The sequence below is a fragment of the Tamandua tetradactyla genome, chromosome 5, assembly GCF_023851605.1.
Source record: "Tamandua tetradactyla isolate mTamTet1 chromosome 5, mTamTet1.pri, whole genome shotgun sequence".
NCBI classification, from domain to species: domain Eukaryota; kingdom Metazoa; phylum Chordata; class Mammalia; order Pilosa; family Myrmecophagidae; genus Tamandua; species Tamandua tetradactyla.
The window spans coordinates 184,185,550-184,213,549 of NC_135331.1; the positions used below are offsets into that span (position 1 = coordinate 184,185,550).

The 28,000-nt window shown below is 37.5% G+C and overlaps 1 protein-coding gene across 2 annotated transcripts in view; it reads left to right on the forward strand.

Moving 5' to 3' along the window:
- CLVS2 (clavesin 2) overlaps positions 1–26,731 on the forward strand; it is an 88,143-nt gene extending 61,412 nt beyond the window's left edge. The window contains exons 3-5 of one of the 2 annotated variants that reach the window (XM_077159311.1): positions 5,679–5,789; positions 11,627–11,847; positions 26,634–26,731. In XM_077159311.1, coding sequence (XP_077015426.1) covers positions 5,679–5,789; positions 11,627–11,847; positions 26,634–26,640 — 339 coding nt within the window. In that variant the 3' untranslated portion in view covers positions 26,641–26,731. Of the gene's footprint in view, positions 1–5,678; positions 5,790–11,626; positions 11,848–18,217; positions 18,701–26,633 lie in introns of those variants that run through there. The other variant, XM_077159310.1, reaches the window with a different exon arrangement.
- Positions 26,732–28,000: the final 1,269 nt, after the last annotated feature.

The following is a 28,000-nucleotide window of genomic DNA, read 5'->3' on the forward strand; positions in this document are numbered from 1 at the left end:
CATGCATACAAATAGCTAATTCACCTTCTTAGAGAGGGACATAAGACATTCAAATACTACGTAACTTCTAGAAAGGATACCCTCAAAAGACATGTGTGAAACATGGTATGATTAGCACATCAGGGCAGGTGAGCTTAATAAGTTTAAACACATTGGAAAGAAACTAATGGTCATGTTACTGAGGAAGCCAATAGTTCCAGCTGCTACAATAATCATTTTCTGCTTTCTGTGCCAAGGCACGCTCTTACATAGAGTAATGTTATTTGTGGTGTGCACCCTTGAGACATTGTAAATAATTATTATCATAATTCCAGACTGCTACATATAGTTTCATTTCTTCTGTGTAAGACCTAACTGGAAAAATAAATCTGTGGATTCACTGACATGATTAGAATATTGCTTTTGTCCCTCTTTTGTAAAGTTATGAGTGACATTTTTTATCATCTTTTTTGTTGGTTCTACAATAGACATCTTTATATCTATACTAAAAAAATCACAAAATAATGGTATTTGGGATTTCAGAATAACCAGACGTAGAGTTATACAGTTAGAGGTGCAATTTCTAGGTATTAAGTAGGACATATTATCACTATATATTTTGCAGCAGTGCACCTAGGTGTTAGAACTGTTTCAACAAAAGCAAAAGAAAAACAATACCAAAGCATCCAAATAGATGACTGGATGGGTTACACTATAATTTCTGCCTTTAGGATACTCCTTAATGCAGTATCAGTCTACCAGCCCTAAACATTGAGGAGGAGACGGTTTTACTGGTGAAACAAGATCAGAATTGTGGATTTAAGTCTCATAGACAAGTATGTCTGCTCTGACTTGTGGCTACAAGTGTACCCTGGTTTATCCAGAATTTTGTCAATTTTTATTTTTTTTATTTCTTATTTTTTACATGGGCAGGCACCGGGAATCGAACCCAGGTCCTCTGGCATCACAGGCAAGCATTCCTGCCTGCTGAGCCACCGTGGCCCACCCTGTCAATTATTTTGTTCCTAAGTCTCATGTTAGTTGTTAATAGTATTCTCTTAACACATAATTTTAATATATCCTTCAAAACTAAATAGATAACGAATAATTATGCAAATAGTTCATATTTCCCCATATTTGTTTCTTGAATAGCTAGATATGTAAGGCAAACATATTTTTTGTTAGAAATATATGAATAATGTAATGAATAATAGATCACTATATATATGTCTATGGTGCCAGTAAGAGAAGGTGGAGGCTTTACTTTGACTGACCTTCATTTTGTAATTGTTTGCAACAGCAGTCAACTCTTAAGTAACCTATGTATTGCACACCAGAGATATATTCAGACCCATCTTTTCCAAAAGAAGAATATTTATTTGAGTCTAAGGTCAACAGAGGCTTGGAGAAATGGTGAAGTCTACTAGAGGCTTAGCAGGTCAACTTTCCATTAACTGAAGCATTCAAGCAAAACGTTCTCTGAATCCGGCACACGGCGCTCTGCTCCAGGATGAAATGAATGGGAGCAGGGTGAATCTGCAAGAACTTTTAGAAGGTGGAACTTCTATTACCTTTTTCAATCCATCCTGGTTGTATTCTCCCTAATTGCAGAGCACTTTCTTTCTCATTCCCTCCAGTGAAGAGCACTGAATCTAGCAGAGTCAATGATTGGCATATTGTATATTGTTGCTGTTATCTTGATTATTATTTTATGTTATGTAGAGTTATTTGGGGCCATTCAACTGCCCATGAAACTACATTATGAAAATACTTCCGTGGTCTTTTCCACATTTGTACAGTGAGGAGTGAAAGTTAAGCCCAGTACCTAAAGACTGTGCTCAATAATTAGCACTTGGGTTAGAAATTGGCAATCCTGCTACATGTTGTTCCCATTTCATAGATAAGGATGTTATCCCACAGATAAGATAGTTTACTTAAATAGTAAGTATCTGCGCCTATTCTGTTCAATAAACATTTAAAACTCCAGTCTGCTCCTTGCCCCCTCCTCACCACCACCCAGGCTTTCAAGATTCTGGGGATATAAGGATGAGTCAGACACAGTGTAGCTCAGCATTCACTGCACAAAACGGAAATCTCTCAAGATAGTTCAGTGAAAAGATCATTTAATGTGGAGAGTTAGGTCCTTAAACCCTTAGTGGAAGAGCTGCAGGAATAGGAGCTGGAGAGGGCACCTACTGAATGCTTGGCTTTAGGTCAAGAAACTCCTGCTTCCACCCTCACTGCTGCTCTTCAGGGCTTCTCACCCTTCCAAGGAGCACCTACGAAGCAGAAGATGAGACCCAGCCACTGCTGCACACAATCTTGCCTCTAAGAGCTTACTTATCGGCTGCCACTCGTGCAGGAAAGTGACTCTCGCCTCCCTTCTGCCCTTCAAATCTTGCTCGAGTGCATTCCACTCAGAACCCTGGTTACAGAGCTGCATTTTTAGCCTTCCAAAACCTGCCATGTAGGGGCAGGCATGAAGTAAATTGAATAGATGCCAAGCCAAGGGTCAATACACCATATGGAGACATGATCTCAGCCCTCAGAGAGCTCACAACCTAGTGGGAGAGGCAGACAAATAAAGACACAAGCTTGGGGGATGTAGCCAGTGCAATGAAGACCTTTGGTGCTGTGTTGGAAATGGCACGAGAGAGCAGTAGAGTGAGAAGTGAGAGAAAAGACTAGAAGGAGCTGCTGCCTGAGCGAAATCCTAAGGGATCTTATTGTGTCCCTCCAAATGTTAATACTGAAGTCCTAACTCCCAGTACCTCAGAATGTGACTTTACTTGGAAAAATGTTAAGCATTTAATTTAGTCAAAAACGAAAACTAATTTTACACTACAAGGAATATTAAAAAAGCGTACTAGGTGATTCTACTTCAGGCAGTGCAGTAGGATAAAAATTCTTAAAGATCTTTCTGCCATGAAACACTAAGATGCTGGAAAAATCACAATAAAAATTCTTCCAGATATATTGCTGAACTTTCAGGAACATGTGACAAGTCTCCCAGAGGCAAACACATACAGCAGTCTGTTGGAGGCCAGGAGAGTAGATGAGCTTGGGTAGCTTTGGAGACTCCACAGGACCTAGAGGTTTAGAGAATACTGTTTGCCTGGACATAAAGCCCTCCTAGGACTACATCTTCAGGGAAAGGATATGCTAGAAAATACCTGCTGCCCAGGAGACCTTCAGGGAGATGCTTCTTGAGCCCCCATATTCAGGTAGAAAAGTAATAATTGTAATAATAAGAACAGTATTAATAATGATGATAACAGTTTCCCCTGGTAACCTGAGGTTACAATTATCTCATTAGAGTCTGAGATTTTTATTTGAATATACACTTTACAGTCGGAAGAGGCACCTAAGAAAATCTAATAGATCTTCTTTTGAAGAAAGGCATCCTGAAGCCATTAATTTTATCCAAATAGGAGTTTGCCAGAAATAAGACTCCAGGCTGAACTCAGCAGGGACAGCAAACAACAATTTCAGACCCTCAAGGACTCGAAAATGAAATCCATATCTATAAAGTATTTAGGATATTACACAATATTGTTAATTATGGAATCATATAAATTGAACAAAGACCGAGAAACAAGCAAATTAAAGGTACACAAGAATCTATTTTAGATTTAGAAGATTGATAAAAATTAGAAAGACTGATAATACCAAGTGAGTATATATGGAATAACTGGAATTTTCATGCATTTTGGGGCGTGAATGGGTAAAAGTGCTCTCATTAATTTTGTAAAGTTGAAGATACATGCACACACACACACTGTAGATAAATTGTAGGTAGATAAATACCCTACAAATATACTTGAATATGCACAAAAGACATACCTAGGAATGGAGAGTCTTCAGAGCATCAGTGCTGGTAATTGCAAAACAAGCAGACAAAGCCCTGGAAAACATCGTGCCTGAATAGAAGAAAATAAATTAATTTTGGTGGACCATAAAATGGAATACTGTACAGCAGTGAAAATTAACTACAGCTACCTATAAACCTCAAAGACAATGAACTTCAAAGACAATTATGTGTGGCAACAGATTATATACACTGTGATTACATTTTTATAAAGTTTAAGCACTTAAAAACAACGTATTTAGGGGTACAAACAAACGTAGTAAAATATAAAGTAAGCAAGGAATTTATAATTTACAAATTTAAAATGTGGGGGAGGGGAAAGAATATGAATACAGTGAAGTTCAAGGTTATGGAACATGCTCTATTTCTTAGGCTGAGTGGAGGGCATATGGGTGTTTATCTTATTATTTATTTTATTATTTGCATGTAAAATTTTATAACTTAAAACATACTATGTCTGCCTTTCTATATGATTCATTTTTATTATTGTAATAACCTCTTGAAGATAACAACTACATATTTATAAAAGAAATAAGACACTGACGTAAAAGAGACATACTTTACCTTTAGTTCTTCCAATTTACTTATTTTTTGAAAATTTTTAATTGGTGTTGTACTCAGAGATACAATTGCCTTGAAAAAAAGTATAACAACTCTGAAAATCAATATGCAAAACCACTAATTAATTTGCTATAGCACATAAAAGTATCTTGAACACCAAAAAATATTTTAACAGGGTTATGCCAGGCTTTTCGTCAGATAACCTTGCTCAAGAGAAAATTTAAGTTAAGAAATCCATTATATTTTCAATTCCTTTGGTTCATTTTCTTTTGTTTCTCTTATGTTCTGAGTAAAATCTAGCAGAATGTCAATCACTGATGATGTCTCTTGAGAGATTCCTCTAGTGGTTTAGTTTTTAAAAGAAGACCTTTACAGTCAGTTCAGTGTAGAATTTCAAATTAGTAGCAAGAATTGGTTCCATTTATGTGGAATCCATTCCATTGTCAAGTCCATGTTGCAACTCATTGGGCTTAGGGATTCCTTTCATATTATAGAGTGGGCTATACAGGCACCTCTGTAGCAATGGACAAGAAGGAAAAACCACCCTGCATCACTTCCGATCCAAACTATCACTTCCACTCCAAACTTTACATGAGTGTAAGTTTCTGCTGAAGAGGAAGTTGTGTGGGTGAGCTCAGAGGGCTCTGGCTTTCATTTAACCCAGAGAAACAGCACTCCCACATTTCTTAAGTTACAACTCTAGGTGTTTATTTTGCTTAAGCATGTTTTCTTTTCTTTTTTTTTTTAATAGTTGAAATAAGGAAAGGAGAATGTTTATAATAAAGGACATAAAATGAGGTACAGAATAAGTTCAGTTTTGATGTCAAACTTACTAATAAATCAGATGACTTCACTGACATTAAATAAAATGTTTTAATTTAAATACATTTTAATTTAAGTATCCATAATTTAAATTAAACATCTCTCCAAGATAGATTAGTTATTTGACAAATCTCTAATGTCTTTTATTTACATTTTTTGGCCCTCAGTGACTATTAGCAGTTTGCAGGGTTAAAATATAGCACTCCTAAAAATGCTGCAATTCTTATTAACAACTCTTGAGAAGAATTTGCTGTTATTGCACCTTGCTCCAGGTACTGTATGAAAAGGGAAGTGTTTAGTAAGGTGAGGTTCTCCCTTCATTCTACCCCTTTTTTACAGATAATCTCATTTAAACAGATGGAATAAAGAACTTGCATACAATATGACCTTCCCTGAATCTTCTCAATATGTTAAAGCTTGATTTTTTTTTCCCTCCATGTTACTCAAGGATAGCTTCCCAGCACGATTTGGAGGAATTCACTTCGTCAATCAGCCTTGGTATATCCATGCCCTGTACACCGTGATCCGGCCGTTCCTGAAGGAGAAGACTCGGAAAAGGGTACTCATTTCTTTGTTTTCTGTTGTTTCTGCTCCCCCATTCAATGAATTATGATGCACACTGTGATATCATATTGGCTATTGGTAAAATGTGCTCAGAAAAATTATGTATACATATTCCACATAAAAGCCAGTCTAAAAATCTGAGCAGCATGTCTATGAAAGAAATCTTTAAAAGCTAGCTCTCTGCTTTCTCACAAAAGAGAGAACACTTTATCGTATTCATCGGATAGAAAATCTCAGTTTAATTATTTCCCCCAAATCTCTTATGGCAAGTTACTGTATTATTAGTACACAACTTCAAATAAGATCTAGACAAGAGTTACAATTTTTGTATGTTGATAAATAAGTATGAGTTATTTTGCAATATCAATTACTTTGAATAGAGAGGATTTTGTGATATCTAATATAATTGAGACTCAAAAATTGGAAAAGATGTTAGTGTATGGATATCTTAACATTTTTTAAAATTACGGGTTACTTGAATTCTCTCAAAGATTGTTTCATCTAATGATGAAGAGAATCATAGTACATAGGACAAAAAATTGCTGAGAGTTAAACAATTTTTGTAAGACATTTACTGCAGTGCATGGTATGGTGTGTGGTTAAGTACTGAACACATTTTATTGTTATTATTAACAATATAGAGATTAACAATGCATTTAAATGCACATTATCTCATTAAGTTCTCTCAACAGCTCTGAAAAATAAACTTAGTAAGCATTAGCTGCGATTTCACAGCTGAGGAAAGTGAGTCTCAGAATGGATAAGTAACTCGCTTGCTCATACCCGCAGAAGTACAGTTGCAGAGCTGATATACAAATCCACATCTCTGGCTTAATATTTGGAGCTATTTTTACCACCCCATGCTGTGTTTACTATTCAAATGATTGGTCCCACCTAAAATGTGCTTGGGTCTAAATCTATATGGAAGACGATTCCCCACGTATCTCCATGTCTGAGAAGGACTTCGGGTGTTCCCGGGCCTGGATGGGAGCAGGAGCCTGCTGTCATTGCAGTTGCCTGCAGCAAACACTAGTGAGCAAAGGGTTAGCTGTATATGCATTTGTTGAAACCTTCCAATAGTGTAGGTTTGTAAACAATCATAATTTATGTTGGAATCGTTTCAACCTCTGAGAATCAAGTTAATTTGCATCTGAGAATTCAGAAATGTATCAAGGTGTCTTATAAATACTACTTTGGATCTTGGTTTTATGAAGGGTGAGCAGCTAATCCAAACACCTGCTGGGGCTTTTAGTACAAATTATACTAACAAGTACTTATATAGCATTCACTCTATGCCACACATTATTCCAAGCATTTATACGTGTTAACTCAATTTAATCCTCCCAATAACACTTCAGAGGACTATTATTTTCCTCATTTTAGAGTTGGGAAAATGAGGTACAGAAGATTAGGTAATTTGCTCCAGATCACAGCTAGTAGGTAGCAGAGCTGGATATGAGGATAAATCAGGGAAGAGACCTCCAGGCAGAGGGACTAGCAAAGGCAAGCTTCCTTAGGTAGTACTGTGCTCCGTGTATTTGGCCAACAGCGAGGGGACAGGCGTAGCTGGAACCAAGTGAGCTCTAGGGAAAGAAGGTAGCAGTGGACTGAGATCATGGAGAGCCTTGTAGACCATTGCAAGACCTGGGCTTTCAGCCAGGGTGAGTTGGGCAGTGCTTGAAGAGCTTTTAACATAGGGGTGACATTCTCTGTCACGATTTTAACGTGAATCTGCTTGGTTGGAACAAGACTAAAGAGGATCAAGTCAAGAAAACAAGGAGAGCACTAAATTTGGGCATTCTTTTGTTGAATTTGGCCATGCTTAGAAAAATGCATTGTCAAAAGTTTTCCAGATGGAAGACAGATATCTGAATCTCACTATTTTAATTAAAATTACATGACTTGGAAGTTTTGACATGAAGAAAATAAGAATACATCAAAAAACTTTAAATTCCATTTATATTAGCAGTACATATATTTCAAGTGATTGAGCATCACAACATTACTCAAAGACTTTTTCCTTTAGATAATAGAAATCTGTATTCAAAAAAACTACCAAAAGATGCTAGAAATCTGTGTTCTGAAAATCTGATAAGAGGAGACATGAAGGAACATTTGAGAATCTTCGTCCACAAACTCAGGTGTTCAAGAAACATTCAGTTCTACATTTTCCTACATTTAAATTTATTTTCCATCTCCAAGATACTGATCTTGTGGGAAAATTACCATTTCAGTATTATAGGGACCTTTTCTACTCAAAATCATGCCAGTGTCTGGATTCTTTCTTGCTGAATCAAACTTCCATTTCATCACAGCTGCTTCTGCCATTCTTATTGTTCAAGCCAGTATTAATTCTTTGAAGTAAGGTCATCTTTGCAGAAGCTGGAGCCCAAGAGCTAGGGTTCAATCCATCACCCAATGCACCCTTCAACTAGTCTATGGCTGTTATCCTGCCACTCCTCAAGAGACTTCCAAGGACCAGATTTCCCTACTAACTGGTAGAAATTTCTGCCTCATCCTCAATATGATGGATTCTTGCTTTTACTTGCTTCTACTCCTTGCTGATTCTCAAAAGTATTCTGCTCTCTTTCTTTCTACTCCAGGTCACCTAGCATAATCTATTTAGCAGCACAGTTTAGGAAAATCAAAATAAAAAATGGAAGTATCATTCAGGCTAACTCTTAGATTCATAAAGTACTCTGAAGTGTAGGACCCAACAAATTGAGGCTTCCTGCATGTAATGGAAGAAAGAAAATAATTTAAGAAGAAAAAAATTTAAGACTTCAATAAATGATCTCACTGCACAGAACTAGTTAAAATAAAGAAAACTATAAAAGCAAAATTTTAATGATTGGTTAATGTCCAGCTTTAGAGGTGCAGTTCACATTTAAGAGTTCCAAGCTAGTGTCTTCATATGATATATATTTTTCAACAAATCATGGATTTTGAGAAATAATTTTCTTATGTTTTATGAAAAATTAAAGCAATAAATGCAGAAGGTAACAAAGTAACTATATAATACGAAAAAATGAAGCAGGGTAAGTGGACGCAGCTTTTCGGATAGGAGAGGGTTGCAATTCAAATAGGCTCACCAAGGAAGGCCTTCCTGACCAGCAGACTTTCAACAAAGACTTGTGGGATGGGGGAGAACAAGCCACAGGGACATTTGGGGCAAAAATCTCCAAGAAGGAAGAAACCTCCAGTGCAAATATCCCAAGACAAATGCATGCAATGCATATTTCATCTGGGAGTGAGTAGCAAGAGCTGCAGTCAAAGAAGCTGTCCATATACAACCTTATAGGGCAGAGTGGCCTGTCTGACTTGTTTTGATATGGTCATTCTGACTGCTGTGTTGAGAGTACACTCTGGGGAAGTAGAGAGATCAGTTAGGAGACCATTGCAGTAACACAGCTGAGGGATGATGGTAGCGTGAACTAGAGTTAGAAAGGAAGAGCTGGAGGGAAGTTATTGGATTCAGGACATATATTTTTTTAATTTTTTTTATTTATTAATTAAAAAAATTAACAACAAACAAAACATTAACATATCATTCCAATCTACATATATAATCAGTAATTCTTAATATCATCACATAGTTGCATATTCATCATTTCTTAAAACATTTGCATTGATTTAGAAAAAGAAATAAAACGATAACAGAAAAAAAAGATTATACATACCATACCTCTTACCCCTCGCTTCATTTATCACTAGCATTTCAAACTAAATTTAACATTTGTTCCCCCTATTATTTATTTTTATTCCCTATCTTCTACTCATCTGCTGATGTGGTAGATAAAAGGAGCATCAGACACAAGGTTTTCACAATCACAGAGTCACATTGTGAAAGCTATATCACTGTTCAATCATCCTCAAGAAACATGGCTACTGGAACACAGCTCTACATTTTCAGGCAGTTCCCTGCAGCCTCTCCACTACATCCTGAACATCAAGGTTATATCTACTTATTGCATAAGAATAACCTCCAGGATAACCTCTCGACTCTGTTTGGGATCTCTCAGCCATTGACACAGTCTCATTTCACTCTTCCCCCTTTTGGTCGAGAAGGTTCTCTCAATCCCTTGATGTCAATTCTCAGCTCATTCTAGGATTTTTCTCAATCCTTTGATGCTAAGTCTCAGCTCATTCCAGGATCTCTGACCCACATTGCCAGGAAGGTCCGCACCCCTGGGAGTCATGTCCCACGCAGAGAAGGGGAGGGTGGTGAGACTGCTCGTCATGTTGGCTGGAGAGTAAGGCCACATCTGAGCAACAAAAGAGGCTCTCTTGGGGGTGACTCTCAGGCCTAAATTTTAAGTAGACTTTACCTATCCTTTGCGGGGTTAAGTTTCATATGAACAAACCCCAAGACTGGGGGCTCAGCCTGTAGCTTTGGTTGTCCACACTGCTTGTGAGAATATCAGGAATTCAACTTGGGGAAGTTGAATTTCTCCCCACTCTCACCATTCCCCGAAGGGGGCTTTGCAGATACTTTTCTACTCACTGATCGAATCACTCTGGGATTCATCGGGGCATCACTCTGGACAAACCAGCAACATCTCATGTCCTACCTGAGATTCCAAGTACTTATGGCATTCAATCAAACTATCTACATAAGTTATATTAGGAAACGCACCAGGGATTCAGGACATATTTTGAAGGCAGCGCTGAAAGGATTTATTGACATATTAGACCATGAGAAAAGCAAAGGATGAGTTTAAGGTTTATGGCCTGAAAAACTGGAAAGATGGTGATACCATTAGCTGATGCTGCAAATGAAGAAATTTCAGGGGGAAATGGTTAGTTCAGCTTTGGACATATTAAGTCTATCACGTGCCCATAAATGTTTAAGTGCACATGGGTGTCAAGTAGAGTGGGAATGCCAATATGGTATTCAAGGGAGAGGTCTGGATTTAAAATATAAATTTGTTAGTGTATAGACATTATTTAAAGTCACCAGACTGGATGAAATCAACAAGGAGTGAGTATCGTTAAAAAAGAGAATAAATGCAGAACTGAGATTAAAATGATAAAAAATCTGCAAGAGACCGAAAAGACACAGGTAGTAAGGTAGGAAAAAATCTTGGGTTATGTGGCTTGAATGCTTCTCTAGTTTAAAAAGTTCTATGTAGCTGATAATACCAATAGTTGTTATTTATATACAGCTTTACATTTTCAGTCTATCCTCCTATTCGCCATTTGGACAATAGCTATGGAATTCTCCAGTAGAGAAGATTCTGGCAACATTACAGAACGCCAGTCCTTTGGGACATGAACCTTCACTCAACCTTTCATTATGATGATGCTAATTCCCCTCTTTTATTTACATCACACACTTTGCATTATAAAGCAGCAATTTAGTGGTTCCGCTATTCTTATTTTTACAGATGGTAAAGAGAAAGCCACACTGGTGACAGCTTTGGGGCTTAATAACTTGGATGGGCTCTTTAGTTGAGGAGTCCCTTATGAGAAAGGGCTGTCTGAGCCGCATTCATTATGCATGTCATCAGCTTCCTGCAACTAATGCCGGGGTGACCTAGAGATCAGTACCACATCGTTTTCTGCTCATGTTCCTGACTATTTTAATTTGGCCCTTTAACCCAATAACTATCTGATGTTCTAGAAATTGATTAAACTCCTTGAGCCTCAGTTTTCTCATGTGAAATATTAAGATAAAAAGTACGAGCCCCACCTGTTTCATGGAGTGGGTGAGAGGCTTAGCATGAGCAAATATGGAAAACTCTCCATTTGCTCTCCTTATCCTCACCTCCATCCCCCAGTATTTATTCTCCTCTGTGCCCCCCACTCCCACCCCTTTTCTTACATTTGTAGATATTTTTGCACGGTAACAACCTGAACAGTCTGCACCAACTAATTCATCCCGAGATCCTGCCGTCTGAGTTTGGGGGAATGCTGCCGCCTTATGACATGGGCACGTGGGCGCGCGCGCTGCTGGACCACGAGTACGACGATGACAGCGAGTACACCGTGGCCTCCTATGGCCCGCCTGCCAGGGAGGCGGGAGAGGAGCTGTCCCCCAAATCCATGAAGAGGTATGCTCCGGGGCACTGGGAGGTGGGCTGGGGCCCCCCCTCACTCTAGCCCCCAGGTTTATATTTTTCTGAAATAGATTTTTGGTGAGTGTTTAAAGCCTTTTATGCCTCCACGATATAATGTCCAGGAAGTGTGGGGCAAAGATAAAGTCGTTCAAAATAAGCCCCAAAACAGGCAATCTCGCAGAGGCCCTAAGTCATTGAATCCAGTGGTTTTCAAACTGGGCCCCAAGGAATCCTGGGTTCTGCTGGGGTGCCTGGGGCCGGACAGGTAGGATGGGAAATTACTTATCTCCACTGTGATAAGAACAACTCTGCTTTTTTAATGTGTGGATTTCCATGTTAGCTTTCTTTTGAAGAAATAAATCCATGGCAAACACACACACACACACACACATGCACACACTGGTCAGTTCACAACACTGCATGCAAAGTTTATGCTCTCTTTGCAGTCTCTGTTTAAATGTCGAACCACTCCTGGGGCAAAATATTGTCTCTCTCTATAGCGTTAATCTTTACAAAGCTCATTGCTCAGTCAGAGTCTGACTCCCGGTTTTGACTCTCAAGGCATTCTTGGGTTTGTTTTCCTTCAATCAATTCATATTTATTGAACAAATTTCACATTATAGGCACTTCTGTGGTGTTTTGGAGCCAATGAGATTGAGATGTGCATCCAGCCTTCAGTCCGTGGGGAAGGGGGAAGGAGCACCACACACACCAGTGCCTGTCTTGGCCTGCATTTGCCTTCCAGCCCTGGGTTTGCATTGTTTGGCCAATGGCACATCTATTGCTCAGGCTTCCCCAGCCCAGGCCACCCCGGGGCTCAGTTGGATCACACTAACAGTAACAAATATTTCTTTCTCTAGTTAATTACCCAACCATATAAATACAGGCACCCCAGCCTCATCGAGTGTCTCCTCCCCTAACTTGGGGAGCACCCAGAAGCACCCCAAACGCCATCCTGGCAACCATGCAGCAGCCTCCTAGGATGAAGGCACAAAGGCCTTATGGCTCTTTCTTTGGCTGTGGTTTGGCAGGGCTGCTCTTTGAGGCTGGTCTCTTTTTTGCTGCTGCTACTGCTGCTGCTATTGGTGTGCGTGTGTGTGTGTGTGTGTACGTGCATGTGTGCGTGATGACTTCCCTTCCCAGGCTGCTGCACAACTCCTTAGAGGGAAGGGAATGGCCGGAAACTGTCCTAGCTTTAATTTCTTCTAAGCTTATATCTGAACCAAGTTTAGGCTTCTTGACTCCCTTCTCTTAGAACAGAGATGTTCTCAAAGAGCTCTGTTAAATGCTAAAAATTGTATGCAACAACATGGGTTGTGAATGTATATGTTTTGTGCATTTTTCTGGAAAGAAGGCCTGTTTTCTATCAAATTCTCAAAAAGTTTTCTAAAACAAAAACTGTTGAAAGCAAATTTCTGACTGCAGTCCTTTAATTGAAATAATAATCTTAATAATAACAGTTGTTACATGCCAGGCTACCATTTACTGAGTACTTATCAGAAATCAGACCCTTATTATGTGCCTGTTTATTTAATCCTCACAATAATCGTATTAAGCAAATATTGTACCTCTCAAGTCACATGGTAAATATGTGATGAAACAGGGGGTTCAGTCCATGAGGTATGGAGTCTTTCATACTTGCTGACATAAACCCTGTCTACCCTTCTATGACTGCCTGGCACGGAACCCCCTCACTCTGCAATTGAACTGTGGAGGGATTTGGAGACAGCTACCATAGGTGTCCCCTGGGCTTCTCCTTTGCCCACGAACAGTGGCTGCTGCTCCAGCCACTCCTTCTGGGCATGGTCCCGTGGTGGTCCCCTCCTTTCAATATGCACCACATATTCCATGTACACCACAGCTTTAGCTGTGTCCCCGTCCCCTGCCCTCTGCTCACCCACTCTCCTCCAAAACCTCCAAACCGGTCTTGCTTCCCACCCTCTGCCGTATAGTCTACCTAGTGGCAGTCCAAAAGATCTTTTAAAATGTGACTCAGATCATTTCACTTCTCTGCTTTAAAATTTTGCATGACTGCCCATCATACAGTGAACAAAATCAACACCATATGGTGACCACAAGGTGACCTAAGCCCGCCTGCCTCACACGCCCACCCCCTTCTCAGCGTCTCCCGCCTCCATTTCAGACATACAACCCTCCTTTCTGCTCCTTCAGCTCCTTCAGCATCTCTGGCTTGTTCCTATCTCAGGGGCTTTGTAAGGTCTCCTCAGCACTGCCTAGGTCACTCTTTCCCCCATCTTCAAATGGCAAGGTTCAATAGATGATCACCTCCTTCAGAGAGCCCTCTGGTCTTTACTGACCACCCAGTGTCTGTCAGTCTTCTCCCCCCTACCACTCACACTCCCCGTTGATCACCCTGCTTTATAGATTTTCTTCATAGCCCTGGTTGCCCCTCCCTCCCCAAATGTAAGTTCATGGTGTCAAAGAAATGATTCAACGTATATAAATGAATATTTATTTTAAATTTATAATTAATTATAAATGAAATGGGGTTGAGAGAGGAAAACTCTCGGTGAGCAAGGAGATCTCAAATCAGAGAGTCTCAATAGCCAGACGCTCATACCTGCTTGTAAAGACATTTAAGGAATTTCTAAGTGGGGCGGTTAAATCAACTGCCTTCTTATAGAAGATTGTTTATTAAATATGGGGAGTCTTACAAAGCGGTGAGCAGATATACATTGATTCGTACGGTATGCTTGGCCATTCTGATAAGTTATCTCTCCTAGAGCAAAACTGGTTTATCACCAGTTGTGCTGAATTCTTTAGGGTACATTAGGTTATCTTGGAAAGCCCCTGTGGTCAGTTATTTTTGTCCTCTGAAAAATCCTTTCTCGTAAAAGGGTGACTCCTTGCAGTGCCCAACGCAGCAGCCATTTCACTTCACTCAACAGTGGAATCTGTGACTTTGTCTCTCCTTCCTCCTCGGAATCCCCAGTGCCTGGGTAGGGCCTGGCACGCGGAAAGTTCTCACCTAATAGCTAAAGGAGTAAAGGGCTGTTCTGCAGTCTGGCGGTATCTCCTTTAAAGTGCAGTGTTCATTACTGAGTAGGTGACATCTGACTGAGTATCATAGCTTGCCTTTAGGTGCCCAAATTCTGTCCTTGCAGGCTGACCTTATTGGCTTTTGGTTGCTGTTATTCAGACAATCAAAGCCCATTGCTGACTCATACTGTGCTCCCTAGAACTATTAAGTCTCATTCACATATCAATCCCTAGTCTCCTAATCCCCTACTTTTGTGTGTAGCTTTTCCTTCTGAGCACATGAATGTAATTGATTAATACCATCTTGTTAGATTTGGCTCAGTGTAGAAGCCTCTTGGCATCCTAATTCTCTCCTTCAATTAATTAGGCCATCTTGTCCCCTGCAAACTGGGTTCACAGCCTCCAGCTCCCTAACCCCATGGTTCATGTTTTTCTGCCATGGGATGATTAGGAGTTCAGAAAGCTTTTGTTTGATGTAGGATTTGTGTCATGTGAAGCTTTCATGGCTCTGTATGGAAACTTTTGAAGAGTGAGTTTAAGAAAATTGTTTCACTTGATTAACGCTTCTTTTCTATGTCAGGGAGGGGCGGTTTCCCATCAAGGATGGAGGAAGTGTTCCCAAACATCACACTATCGCCTCATTCATTTTCCCAGTTTTATATAATCTTTAGATTGAGAGAAAAAAAATCACTGCTCCACCAAAGGATGGATAAGTTTTCCTTTGGGTGGTTTAGTGAGACGTGAAGAAAGATGTCTTTATCTCTCTGTAAATTTGTGGAGAGATAGTGTCATCCTGACGCAAAGATATAAAGTTCACTAGATGGTGGATGCTTTCGAATTGGGGGGTGGGTGGCTTGGGCACATCTTTTATCTTCCATCTCTGGAGCCTGCAGTGCTGGCCTGTGGGAGCAGCTGGGAGGGTCACCTTAAGGTGGTGACAGGGGGATGAGCTTCTGCTTTTATTGATTAATGATGAACATGTATCGTTACTGCCAAACACTGTCCTAAGTGCGCTGTATGTGTGGATGAGGAGACTGAGCCACAGAGAAGGTAAGTGACTTCCACCTACCATGTGGCCCCGAGGTGGCAGTGACAACACGGGCCTACAGCCAGCAGAGTTCCCAAGTCCATTTCCTTCCCCATCTACCATTTGCTGGAATCTGTGCTGCACTTTATGCAGACATTCTCGCACTTGATCCCCATGGCATCTGTATGATGCTGGTGCTAACGTCTCCATTTTGCAGATAATGGAGCACAAACTTGGAAGCTTTAGTAGCTTTCCGTGGTCACAGAGCTAGTAAATAGCAAAACCAAAATTGGAATCCAATTCTGTCCCAAATCTGGCCTGTTAACCACTACAGTATAGCACAATATTGTAGAGGCATAAGAAATGAATACATGAATGCTGGATAGCTAAATTTAAATTCTGGTCTTCAAAAAAATAGAAATTTATTCACTCCAGAAACAGTAGGAGCTGCATAGGAATTGTTGACATGTGCTGTGATTGCATAATAGGCAATTCCTTCTCTTACAGCTGGAACAGATCAATTCATTAGGAGTGTTAAAAAAAAAATCCCTCTTTGGCATAAGAAAGTAAAACACATCTGAACTAAAAAAACAGTATACCTGGGGCAATTACATACCAAAAAAGTCTTTATTGGAAACCATTTCTATCAGACTTGTTTTATTGAGGAAGTGTTCTACATATGGAACCAGCATTTATCATCTAACAATTCTGATAGATATTGTCCATATTTCAGTATAGAGATGATTTGTTGAGTGGAAGCTAAGAATTCAGATGGGTATATTGATTCTATTCTGTACCAGATTCTATGATACATATTTTATTTACAGAAAGGAGAGAAAGTGACATCTATGGGTACCAGTTGTCAGGTTAATGCTCTAGTCCAGGATAGTAAATGAATCTCTGTCTCTTTTATGATGGATTCAGCTTGAGAAACAAATTTTATTAGGAGGGTCTTAATTAAAGAAGATGTTAAAGGTCAAGTTACTAAGTTTTGTGTAATTGTGTGCTTTCTTAAAATATGTTTTATTCATATATTTTTCATAAGATAATTATTTATCATTGCATTTAAACATGCTGCAAAATCTTTCTTCTCTCTCTTCCTAGACCTCTTCTTCCTTCTTCTTCTCTCTCTCTTTTCCTCTCCCCTCCCCACCACATTCAACTTTAGTTCATCACCTTTTTCAGATGGGCATCTAATTGTGATAGAATAGTGAAAATGACTCAGGAAATAAAAAAACGCTCCCCTTTTTAAGATCGTACCTTCATTTTCATTCCCTCTTTAGAAACAAATGGAAGTTTATCTAAATGAAGGAGTCACTGTATCAGTTAATCCTGTAATTATTTTTGCTTTGATAATTAGTTCTGTTGCTGCTTTCTCATTAGCTGTGCGTTTGTATTTTAGCTTATAGTCTTTCTTTTTGAAAGTTAATGAGGTCTGCTAAGAGGCATATTGCCACAGCAATAGACAATTGGCTAGAATGAAGCAGCAGGGGAAAAACTCATTACCGATGAGAAGTTTCAAAGGGCAGCTGCTTCCTTAACTCTATAGCTATTAAGATGGTGGTTTCCTGCCACGGCAGTAACGTTTCATTGGTTTTCCTCCTTCCCTATTTCATGTGGTTTCCTAATGATGAATTGAGATGTAATCCTCACCTGCTATCAAGGAGAGGCGTAAAGGGTTTTCAAATTATTTATCTTCCTCGTCATAAAGAGCTGCTGCTCAAACAAAAAGGGATTTTATTTTTTGAAGGCTTGAAACATTTCATGAAATTTTCCACATTAAGATTGGTTGCATTTGGATGTCCCAGTGGGAAATTTAATGAAATTTATGCTGATTTTTAATTTTTTTTCCTATTGCAGTCATTAAACATTTAAAATGATGATTAAAGAAAACTTCACATTCATACTGAATGTGATCCATGGAGCCTTTTAAGACAGTAATCAAGTCTCCTGTGAGTTCTATTTTAATTCTCAAACCATAATTTCACTGTAATATTTTTCCACTTGGAGATATTTTATTGGAATGCATTCATATGGTACTAAAAATGCTCAATATCTCCAAGAAAAGAGCCTTGGTCCATTGCTGGAAGAGCACTTAAAACTCTTGTTGCCTATTTAGAGGCCATAGGGGATTGTTTTCTCACTGTAATGCAAAAAAACCACCAAAATGGTGTCTTTCTTTCAATGTACCATTTTCTCAGTTCATAAATTCTTGGATGGAAGGAAAGAGAAGCCTGCTTCCCTGGGAGGAATGACAATGCAGAAAAGAGAGAGAAGAGCAGATGCCTGTGCGGTTCTTTAGCATTAACTAAGCGATATTGCCTTGATTCCTTCCAGGTCCCAGTCAGTTGTGGACCCTACAGTTCTCAAACACATGGATAAAAACGAGGAGGAAAACATGCAACCTTTGCTCTCTCTGGACTAATGCCATCTTGACATCTCCCCACGGATCAGAACTGGAAGGGCCTTGCTTTCAGCAAAAAAGGACAGTACTGTGGAGAGCTTGTCAGCTGGACACTTATTTATTCATGTTAATGTAGCATAAGATATAACAAGGCAGCAGGTTTTCCCAGTGGCCTGATCCACGGGTGCCCTGGGATGGATTTTAAAGAAAAGTCAATACTTTATTCTGTAAGTGCCAAGTTCTTTGTAAATACAATGTAATCTTCATGTCAAGTTTGTAAAATTTGGGTAGTAACTGAATTCAGAAAAGATTGGCTCAGAAGCCAATGCGGTGATATGAACTATAACAAAACCCAGAAGAGACACATAAAAAGATCAAAGCTAATTAAATGTAGCCCTGTTTCCCAGGAAGCCATATTTCAGCTCTCATGGTGATCGTTTCATGTTTTTTTCTGGAACTCTGTTGGTATTCAAATGTTCTTTTAATGGGCACAGGGAACTTGGTGGTTCTAGATAATCATGTTGATAAATATATTTCCTGTCTAGTGATTTTCATTTCGCAGAAGACATGTCTGACCGATGGTTACTGGCCTTGCATTTTGGAGACCAGGAATGGCAGATGAGCTGGCAAATGCAACACCTGAACTCCTCTTTGCTGTTCAGTTCCTGGAGCCTTGCAAAAAGATATGTTTCCTCGGCTAAGATGTGGAATTGTGAAAGAGAGTGGATTCTTTTTAAACTGCTGTCTTCACAATGTGCCCTTTCTTCAAAATCCTTTTCATCCCTCTCTGATGTACTTTAAGAACTTTTTACCCTCAAATTCTTCTATCAAGAGAAAGAACTCATCCGTGAATAGTGCTTTCAGAGCTAATTTTGGGCATAAAATTTGCCACATACAGAAAAAGGGCCTAATTTCTAATTCTCGTGCACTGGATGAATTATATATATATATATATATATATATATATTCACACACACACACACTCACATATATATTTTTACTGTGTTCAATAAACCCGTGATATGATTGGCTTCTAAAATAAATCATACATATTTGAAGGTCTTAGAGATGTTATAGATTATTATATGAGTCACTAACTTTTGAAAACCATTTCCACTAAAGTTAATGAAAATGGGATGTAGTGAAACAGACTTTTGGTGAACATGTTTTAATTTAATGACAGTCATATTTGGTTTGTAATAGTTTTCTTCAAATTCAAATTAATTTTCTATTATCCTGGTAATCTTATATGTACACATTTTCTTTTCAGAAAATACTTTATTATTTACATAATGAATTTATGGCATCCAGGTGACATAATGGAAGCATCTGAGATAGCATATTAGAGTTTAAATCTAGTTTTACAGTCTTTGTATTATTTGAAGTTCCTATTTCATAAAATTCTATAATTATAGCAAATTTTAAAAATCTTGCTTTAAATTTCAAATTCCAATGTGTAAATGTAGGATTTTTACCACCTTTCAAAGTGATAAATTTAGGGATTGAGAATTTACCATAATATTTTTTTTTGGAATAAAAGGTGCTTTAAGGAATTCTTGGAAATAATGAGAAATAAAGAAATAAAGGTGAGTAGCAATCTTTACACAATTTTTTAACCAAATGCTTCAATATTTTCAGTTAGAATTCTAAGCAGAAAATCTCAAAAGCAAGATTAGCACAGCAACCTGCAGTGTACCAGTGGACTGTCCAGTGTTTGTAAAAGTATGCAAATTAATATGAATGAAACATACTTTAAGAATACCGACATCTAACCAGGAGAAAAATAATGTGTTAAGGATTTTGCTCTGGCCACGAATAGTATAGAGACAGGAATGAGTTGAAGGAAAAAGAGCCATAGCAATTATAATATTCAAAAGAATGTTAACCATTGGTGTTTTCACATTTTTGCTTGCCTGACATATATTTTCTTGCTTTGGGCTCCATATACTATATAAGCATGAATTAGGCACGGAGCAAAAGGGAGACTACCTAAGTTCAAAAAGGCAGTCCACTTTTGATTTTCATGAGTTTCTCTTGATGCATACCATTTAATGCCAATTTTCAGAATTCTGCCAGCTTCAGATATCAACCAGCATAGTCAGCTTCTTTTCCCATCAAAAGGTTAGTCATCTATAAAACATGACTGAAAGGCATATTCTATTTGTATGCCAGTTTAATTATACCTATCAGTCACACTAGCTCCCCACCCACATTTGGGAACTTTGCATTGGTACTTCTGCTCTTCTCTTTTCTGCCCCTTCTTCAAACAAACAAGAGTTGGCTGCATTGCCTAAAACATTAGAAAATGAATGAACAAATTATAATAATGATGCCTTTTGAAATTGCTCTATCTAGTTCAGTCTGTGATAAAATCATTTTCCATTAATATTTGTGAAGCTGCTTAGTGGGGGGTTATTTGTTCAACTTTGTAGATTTTCCCCTCAGCTCCAGCTAACTAACTAACACTGTTTAAAAGCTGTTTTTTCCTTCCTGTGATTTCCTGTGCCAGATAGCTATGTCTGCTGTTATGTAACCTAGTTCATGTAAATAAGCACCCTTTATTCTTTCATTTTAGTTAACAATAGTACACCTCCACTCACACATAAACACTAGATAATTTGCCCTAATGAACTTGCTCCTCCATTTTAAGAACGTTGTTTGATTTCATTGTTTTGATTTTTCAGTTGTCTGGTTATTTAAGATTTGTAGACCTCAAAGACTGTCCACATCTCACTTGGAATTGGATAGTAGTCAAGTTGCTTCAATCACCCCATCTGCTCCACCTTCTATTTCTTTTATCTTCTTTTTTCTTCCAGTTGCTTCAGGGGCAGCTTCTTCCAAAGCTGGTTTAAAAATAAATAACCTCTCTTATCATGTTATCAGTGATATTTGTACACATTTTGACTGATGTTTAAAAAAGAAGAAATTATCATGAAAATATACTCTAAGAAAAATGAAGAAGTGCCTCTTTAAAAAAATGGAATAAAGTAGTGATACTAGAATATGGATTCTATTTGTACTCTACCAAGAGACTAAATACGTACGTGTTTATTATCAAGATGAAATGTAGTTATCCTTTGAAGACAGATGTTTGAGAGCTTGCTTTGAGTATTCTCATACAGTATTAAGTCTTTGTTGTGTAACTTGAATACAGTACTTTAATACATGTTATTACCAAAACCGGAACCATGCTAAGACAATATACAAATATTAAATAGAGTTTTTCAAGCAACACTTGAAACGGGAATGCATGATTTATTTTATTTCAATAAAAGTTTGCACAAAGCACAGGTAGAAACATTCCTTAAGTCGTTTCATCTAAAATGCCTGTTTACTTTAGATACAGAAAATTCATACATACACATTTGTAAGCATGAAGACCAAGCAGCAAGGTTCTCTCTAATATTGCTAATGAGGTCCCGTTGGTAAATCAAACATTTGAAGTTTCTGTAATATTCCTGCAGGAGCAGAAGACCCTACTATTGCATTCAGAAATGGAGAGATTTTTTTAGACTTCAGGAAGCTCATTTCTGACTTTTCACTCAAAGAAACCTTTAGACCATGGCAGTATGTCTTCAGAGACAAGCTTCCTTTGCTTCTACAAACAACCTAAGGGCTTATGGGCATGTCAATGATCCTTTAAATAAGTTATATCAAGAAAACCTGCTGAGAGGCTGTACTATACCCTTTACGTATATTCATTAGTGATAACTCAAAAAGTTGCCATAACTTAGCCATGGAGATGTTTCAGAAAGATTTTCTGTAAACAGAATGAGCAGAGCTCTGGCCATATATTTCGTTTTCTATGTGCTATACAGACGTGTAGCCTAAAAATATGTGGTACATTTTAAATCTGGTGAAGACATTAGATCATGCAAATAGGCAGGTTACATGCAAACATATTGGAACAAAAGTAGAAGATTGGTTAACTATCCAGGGTGTGTAATTATCCTTCAGTTATGAAAAGGATTTTTTTTGTTTTATTTTAAAAAGCAGTTTTTCAATATACTGTACTTAATATTAGAACCCTTGATACCACTTGCTATTTGAAAGGGGACAAATATGTAAAACTATAAAAGAAAGTGTTGTCTTGTGATGTTATAATATGATCTTACTAGATTAGAGAAGGGATTTTTTTTCATGAATTTAGGTTTTCATTTAGATGACATCTGAAGATTAATATTATACATGAAGCTATGAAATCTGTTCAGTATTGAGTATGGAAGGGAATTCCCATGGATTACCAGAAAATTATAAAATAGCAACTCAGAGGATTGAAACACTCAACTTTTCTTTCAAAGAAGGGCAAGTGCAAGTGGTACTATTAAAATAAAATCATTATCTAGAGACCAAATAATTATAGGACATATAAATTATTGTACTTTTATAGTAGTTAGTGAACATTAACACAATTTAGAAGGTATTTGGTTAAGTTTGACTTCGTCTTAATGCAAACTTTATCTTTAATAATATCAGTGCATTTCTTCTGTCAAGAATATTTTTTATGGTTAATGAAAGACTTAGATGTAAATCAACCTAAATAAATTTTCACCAGACTTTTCAGAATGAATTAATCACAACTATTTTGAACAACTGCAATGAGATATCACTGATTTATAGTAAAAAATGGTTTATATTTACATTATTATTGTTTTATATCCAAAGTATTGTCTTGTTTCTAATCCAGAGTTTCAGTTTTCATATTGGTCTAAAAAATCACCAAGAAAAAACAAGTAGTTTGAGTTTTTAAAATTATCCAGAAAAAAAAGATGTCTAAGATGAAAGTATATAAGTCCTTGTTAAGATACTAAACATACTATATACTATTTGGGTCTAATACCTTTGACTTTTCACAGGAATTATTTATTCTAATGCAGTAGTATAAATAAAATATAATTTTTAAATAAGTAGATATTTCTGGTTTTTAGAAAACATTTATTTTGCATATGGTGAACATTGCATTGGCGGTATTGGATATGAATCCATTAAATGGAGAGGTCTAAAATTTGTCTAAAAATAGAAGACAGTGATTTTATTTTGAGTGAAACTATGGCTATCCAATAAGGTTAGGATTCCTGAAATTTTCTGATATTCCTTTGTTTGTGGCATAAAGTGGAAAACACATAGTTTCACCAAAGTGACATTTTCAATAATCTATAATTTCAAAGTAAGCTTTGGATGCAGAAGTAAACTAACTTTTAAGTTGCATAAAATGACTAACATTTCCACACCTCTTTGTGAAATTATTGGATTAGGCAAGGCACTAAATTTAGAAATTTTGATTTATCAAAAACATGGATTTAAAAAATACTGTGTAAAAAAATACTATGTAAAACAATCACAGCTCAAAATATTAAATAAAATAAAAAACATTCAGCCTGATTTGAGAAAAATTTATTGCTCTTCATAAATCCACATTTGTATCTTCTGTGAAGTTCCACATTTATACTTCCTGGGAGATGAAAAATCATCTAATGAGGGGCAAGAGGCTCAGTTATGTTTACCTAGAATTCTCTAAGATAGGTCTTATGACTACCTTTGGCACAAGCATAATTTTCTTATACAGAACCTTGGACGTAATAAAGAATTGCTATGGATGCTTCTTCCTAAAGCCATGTTGGAAGGAGCCAAGTTCTCAGCAGTGAATAAATAAGCATTCTACATGAGATAAACCCGGGATAAACAGAGATACACAAAAAGCCTGGAAATCTGTTCTCCCCTTCTTGTCAATAAGTACCTTCCTTCTTCAGGAGTGTAGAGGAGAAAATGTTATTGGTTATAAGTACCAGAAAATATTTCAAAATATCAAGAGCTTCTGACAAGGGTTAAATGCTTGGTTAGGGCAGAGAGACTGTGGGGAAGGAAGTGAAAGTCAGAGCTTTGACAAGGAGTCTTTTTTCGCATAGCAGCACCACATCCAAAACTTAACCACTGAACATCACTTCTTCCTCTAAAAGTAAAAATAAGTATGCCTTCTTCTCCCCTTTTTTTCCAATTTGAAATGATAAAAGCATCAGTTAGACAGAAACCGTAAATACTTTGCTGCTTGTTAGGAAAAAAAAAAGCAATATTATGCACATATAAACAATTCATTTAGTCTCATAAAATTGAAATATTTGTGTGCTGATCTATAAATTCTAACCTAATAGATTTAGAAATATATAATTATAAGATTTTTATGCTAAAACATATTAAGTTCTTTGTATCTAGGATTCGTAGAGAAGACTAGTAATGTCATTTGCATTCATACATTTAATATTATTACTTGGATGTCTAACGGGCATCTTGAACTTAACCTTTGCAAAACCAAACTTCTCTTCTTGTATCCTAAACCTGCTTCTCTTTTACCCTCCCCATCTCACTAAGGTTCAACTCCAATCTTCCAGTTTCTAGTGGTAACAGCTTTGGAAATCCTCCTTTTTCTTTCACAACAACATCCAACGAGCCAGGCCATCCTCTTGGCTTTTCTTCAAGATATATCCAACTCCAATCTCTTCTTAAGCTTTATCATTACCACCTTGGTCCAAGCTTTCAGCACTTCTCACATGAAATTTTTTTCACATTATTATCACTTAGTTGTGTATTCATCACCATGATCATTTTTAGAACATTTGCCTTATTCCAGAAAAAGAAATAAAAACAAAAAAGAAAAACTCCATACATCCCATACCCCTTACCCTCCTCTCTTATTGAGCACAAGTATTGCACTCTACCCAATTTTAAGATTGAAAATAGAGGAAGGTTAAACTAAGACAGTGTGGTACTGACATAGATAGATAGATAGATAGATAGATAGATAGATAGATAGATAGATGATAGATAGATATAGATAGATAGATAGATGTAGATAAATCCATGGAACAAAACAATATCCACATGTAGACCCACATAAACACAGGCAATTGACTTCTTTTTTGCTATATAGTTATACATTATTAAAGATACAGTTATAAGATCATTATCAATTGCTACAGGATTACAGTTCAATAACTTCAGGTATTTCCTTTGGCTATTCTCAGACACTATTAGGCTCTAATTAGAAACACCAAGATGAGTCAGTATTCACAGTCATTGTTAAATCTTAATTTCTCAGTTACACCTCCTTTCTCCCACTCTTCAGAGATATCTTCACCTGGATTATTTTAATAGCCTCCTAACTGGTCTTCTTGCTTCTGTCCTTGGCTTCTAGAGTCTTACATCATGTTTCTCTTCCTAAAATCCTCCGAAGATGTTTCCCTGCCCCTCAGAGTAAAAGTCAAAGTTCTTATAATGGTGTGTGAGCAGGGCTCATGTGGAGCCAGGATGGAGCACAGAGTAGAATGGCACCTTTGTTCTGATCGGGCTGACATTTTTCCCCAAACAGTACTACTAGTTAAATAGTGTAGTTTCTTGCTTCTAAAGGACTACTCATGTGTCTTCACTCCTGATCTTGATTTCTCTTAATCACTTGAGAATCTTTCCCTTTTTCTCTATGCTGTTTCCAAAACCTGTCAGCCTTGCTATTCCAGGAACTAGTCAAGTCCACGTCCGCTTCAGGGCTTTTGCACAGCTGTTTTCTTTGCTTGGAACCTCTTTCTTCCAGATATCCACGTTTTGTTTTGTTTTTCAAGTTGTGCATTTTAATTTCCAAGTTTTACCAGTAAAAAAAGCTTTAGTTACAAAAGGGAAGTTCTCTATGCAGAACAAGGATGTGTTTCATGAAGAGACTCCACCGTTATGTTTTACCTTGCCAAGTTAAAACTCAAATAGCTTGCTTAGCTAAAAGTATTCAAAAAATAAAAGATGGGTAATCCAGACAAAATTGAGGATACATGTGTTATGTTAGCTTCCTAAATACATTTTAAGAGGAAAAACTTAACATTTGGCCTTGAATTGAAGACTCTGAAGAGTACTTGTCAGCCTTTAGATCTCAGGCAGTTGAGAGGATGCAGAGACGGGACCTTACACCATTCTAGTCCACTTATGCATACAACGAGTTTCCACTCCTGCCCGATGAGTGTAAGTGCAATGTAAGAATAATGGCAGCTACAATTTGACAGGTAAATTTTATTGTGGTCACAGGTCAATAGCAGAGCACATAACAGTGAAGTTTCAGATTCTCCCCACCTATAGCTTCGTCATGTAAATTAAATGTGGAGAGGAAATACATGCAAAATTTATTTTATCATCTCCTACAGGTCTTTGCTCAAATGTCATCTTCTAGGTGAAGATTCTCTAGATGAGCCCCAGTGGTTCTCCATAGTCCCCAGCTGAGCTCCAAAATCTGTTCTATTTATTCTCCATAGCATTTATTAGTTTTTAATACAATGTATGGCTTATTCCTTTTATTTTCCATTTTCTCCCACTTAGAATATGAGCGCCACATGGGCAGAGATTTCTGTCTGTTCACTGCTGCTTTCAACAGTGCCTAATCCAAAAAGACTGCATGAGGATCTTAACTTATTTCAGTAAGTATATTTTGTAGTAGCCAGTAGTATGCATTCAAAGAGAGTTTTTTTTTCTTAATAAGAAACAATTTAAATTCATCTTCAAAAGGGGCATTTTACCTCCCTGGTGATGATGGGAATTAAGAAAAGTTTACACATCTCTCTTCTTCCAAATCTGGACTCCATCCTAGGGGCGTACTTTTCATATAGAATCTTCTTTGGAAATTACTTAGGGTCATTAACTCTATAGTTCATATACATGGCTTATACTTACTCTTGGAGAGATGATGAGATACCGCAGATGAAAACTCATTTTGAGCTCAAAAGCCTAAGGAATTGTTCTTCATTTATTATTCTAGTTAATTCCAATAAACAAAATTACAAGAAACTAAAGGATTATAATCCCCCAGTGTTGGAGTGCAGGTAAGGAGAGCGTGTCTGCATAGTCGCTTTTACTGAAAAGGAGCAGGAGAAGAGGAGAGGGAGAGAAAGCGAGATTACGGTCACCCCTTCTCTGCAACAATTAGAAGATGAATTAGGAAAAATTTGGCTATTTCTAAGGTCTTCCCATGACCTAGAAAGCTATATATTACAACCAATTAGTTTATAAATCCTTTCCAACAGAAGTCTTATGCCAATGGTTTTTACAGTACCATCTTTATGTTTTCTATTTTGAAAATGTATGATTCGGATACTGGATGGTAAGGACTGCTTGAATCCATGCTCATATCTTCGAACTGGCTTTCTAACTTCCCCCCTCGCACTCTATTTTACTTCCAGCTGTCATTTTCCAAACCTTCCTTACCATTACACTTATTGCACTTAACTATCCCTATATTTTTGCTTCTCACTATTTGAACTGGAATCTCCACAACTTTTGCGACCAAACCTCTTAGAGGTTTCTTTTGATGTGATGACTTTCTGATTTTTATCATTTGTGGTTTATTGTTTCATATTTATCAAAGCTGTATCACTCCCTTTTCCCTACATTGTAATGATTCAGGTGTCCCAGTGTTATAATCTCCTATAAGGCTTTCTGTTTAAAAAGATACCAAAAATAAGGGATTGGAGGATGATATTGAAGAAGGAACTATAACCTAAAGACTAAGGTTGTTTGAAAATGTTTTCAGAAGACAATCAGTCTTTTAGGAGCTTTGTGATGGGTAGGGACTGTGCTTAACTTTGTATACTGTATAGCATATTGTTAATCAATATAGATCTTATTTCCTATCAGTTACATAAATGTATGCCAATCAAGGTCAACAGATTACTTTGGAAAGCCAGCTGCTC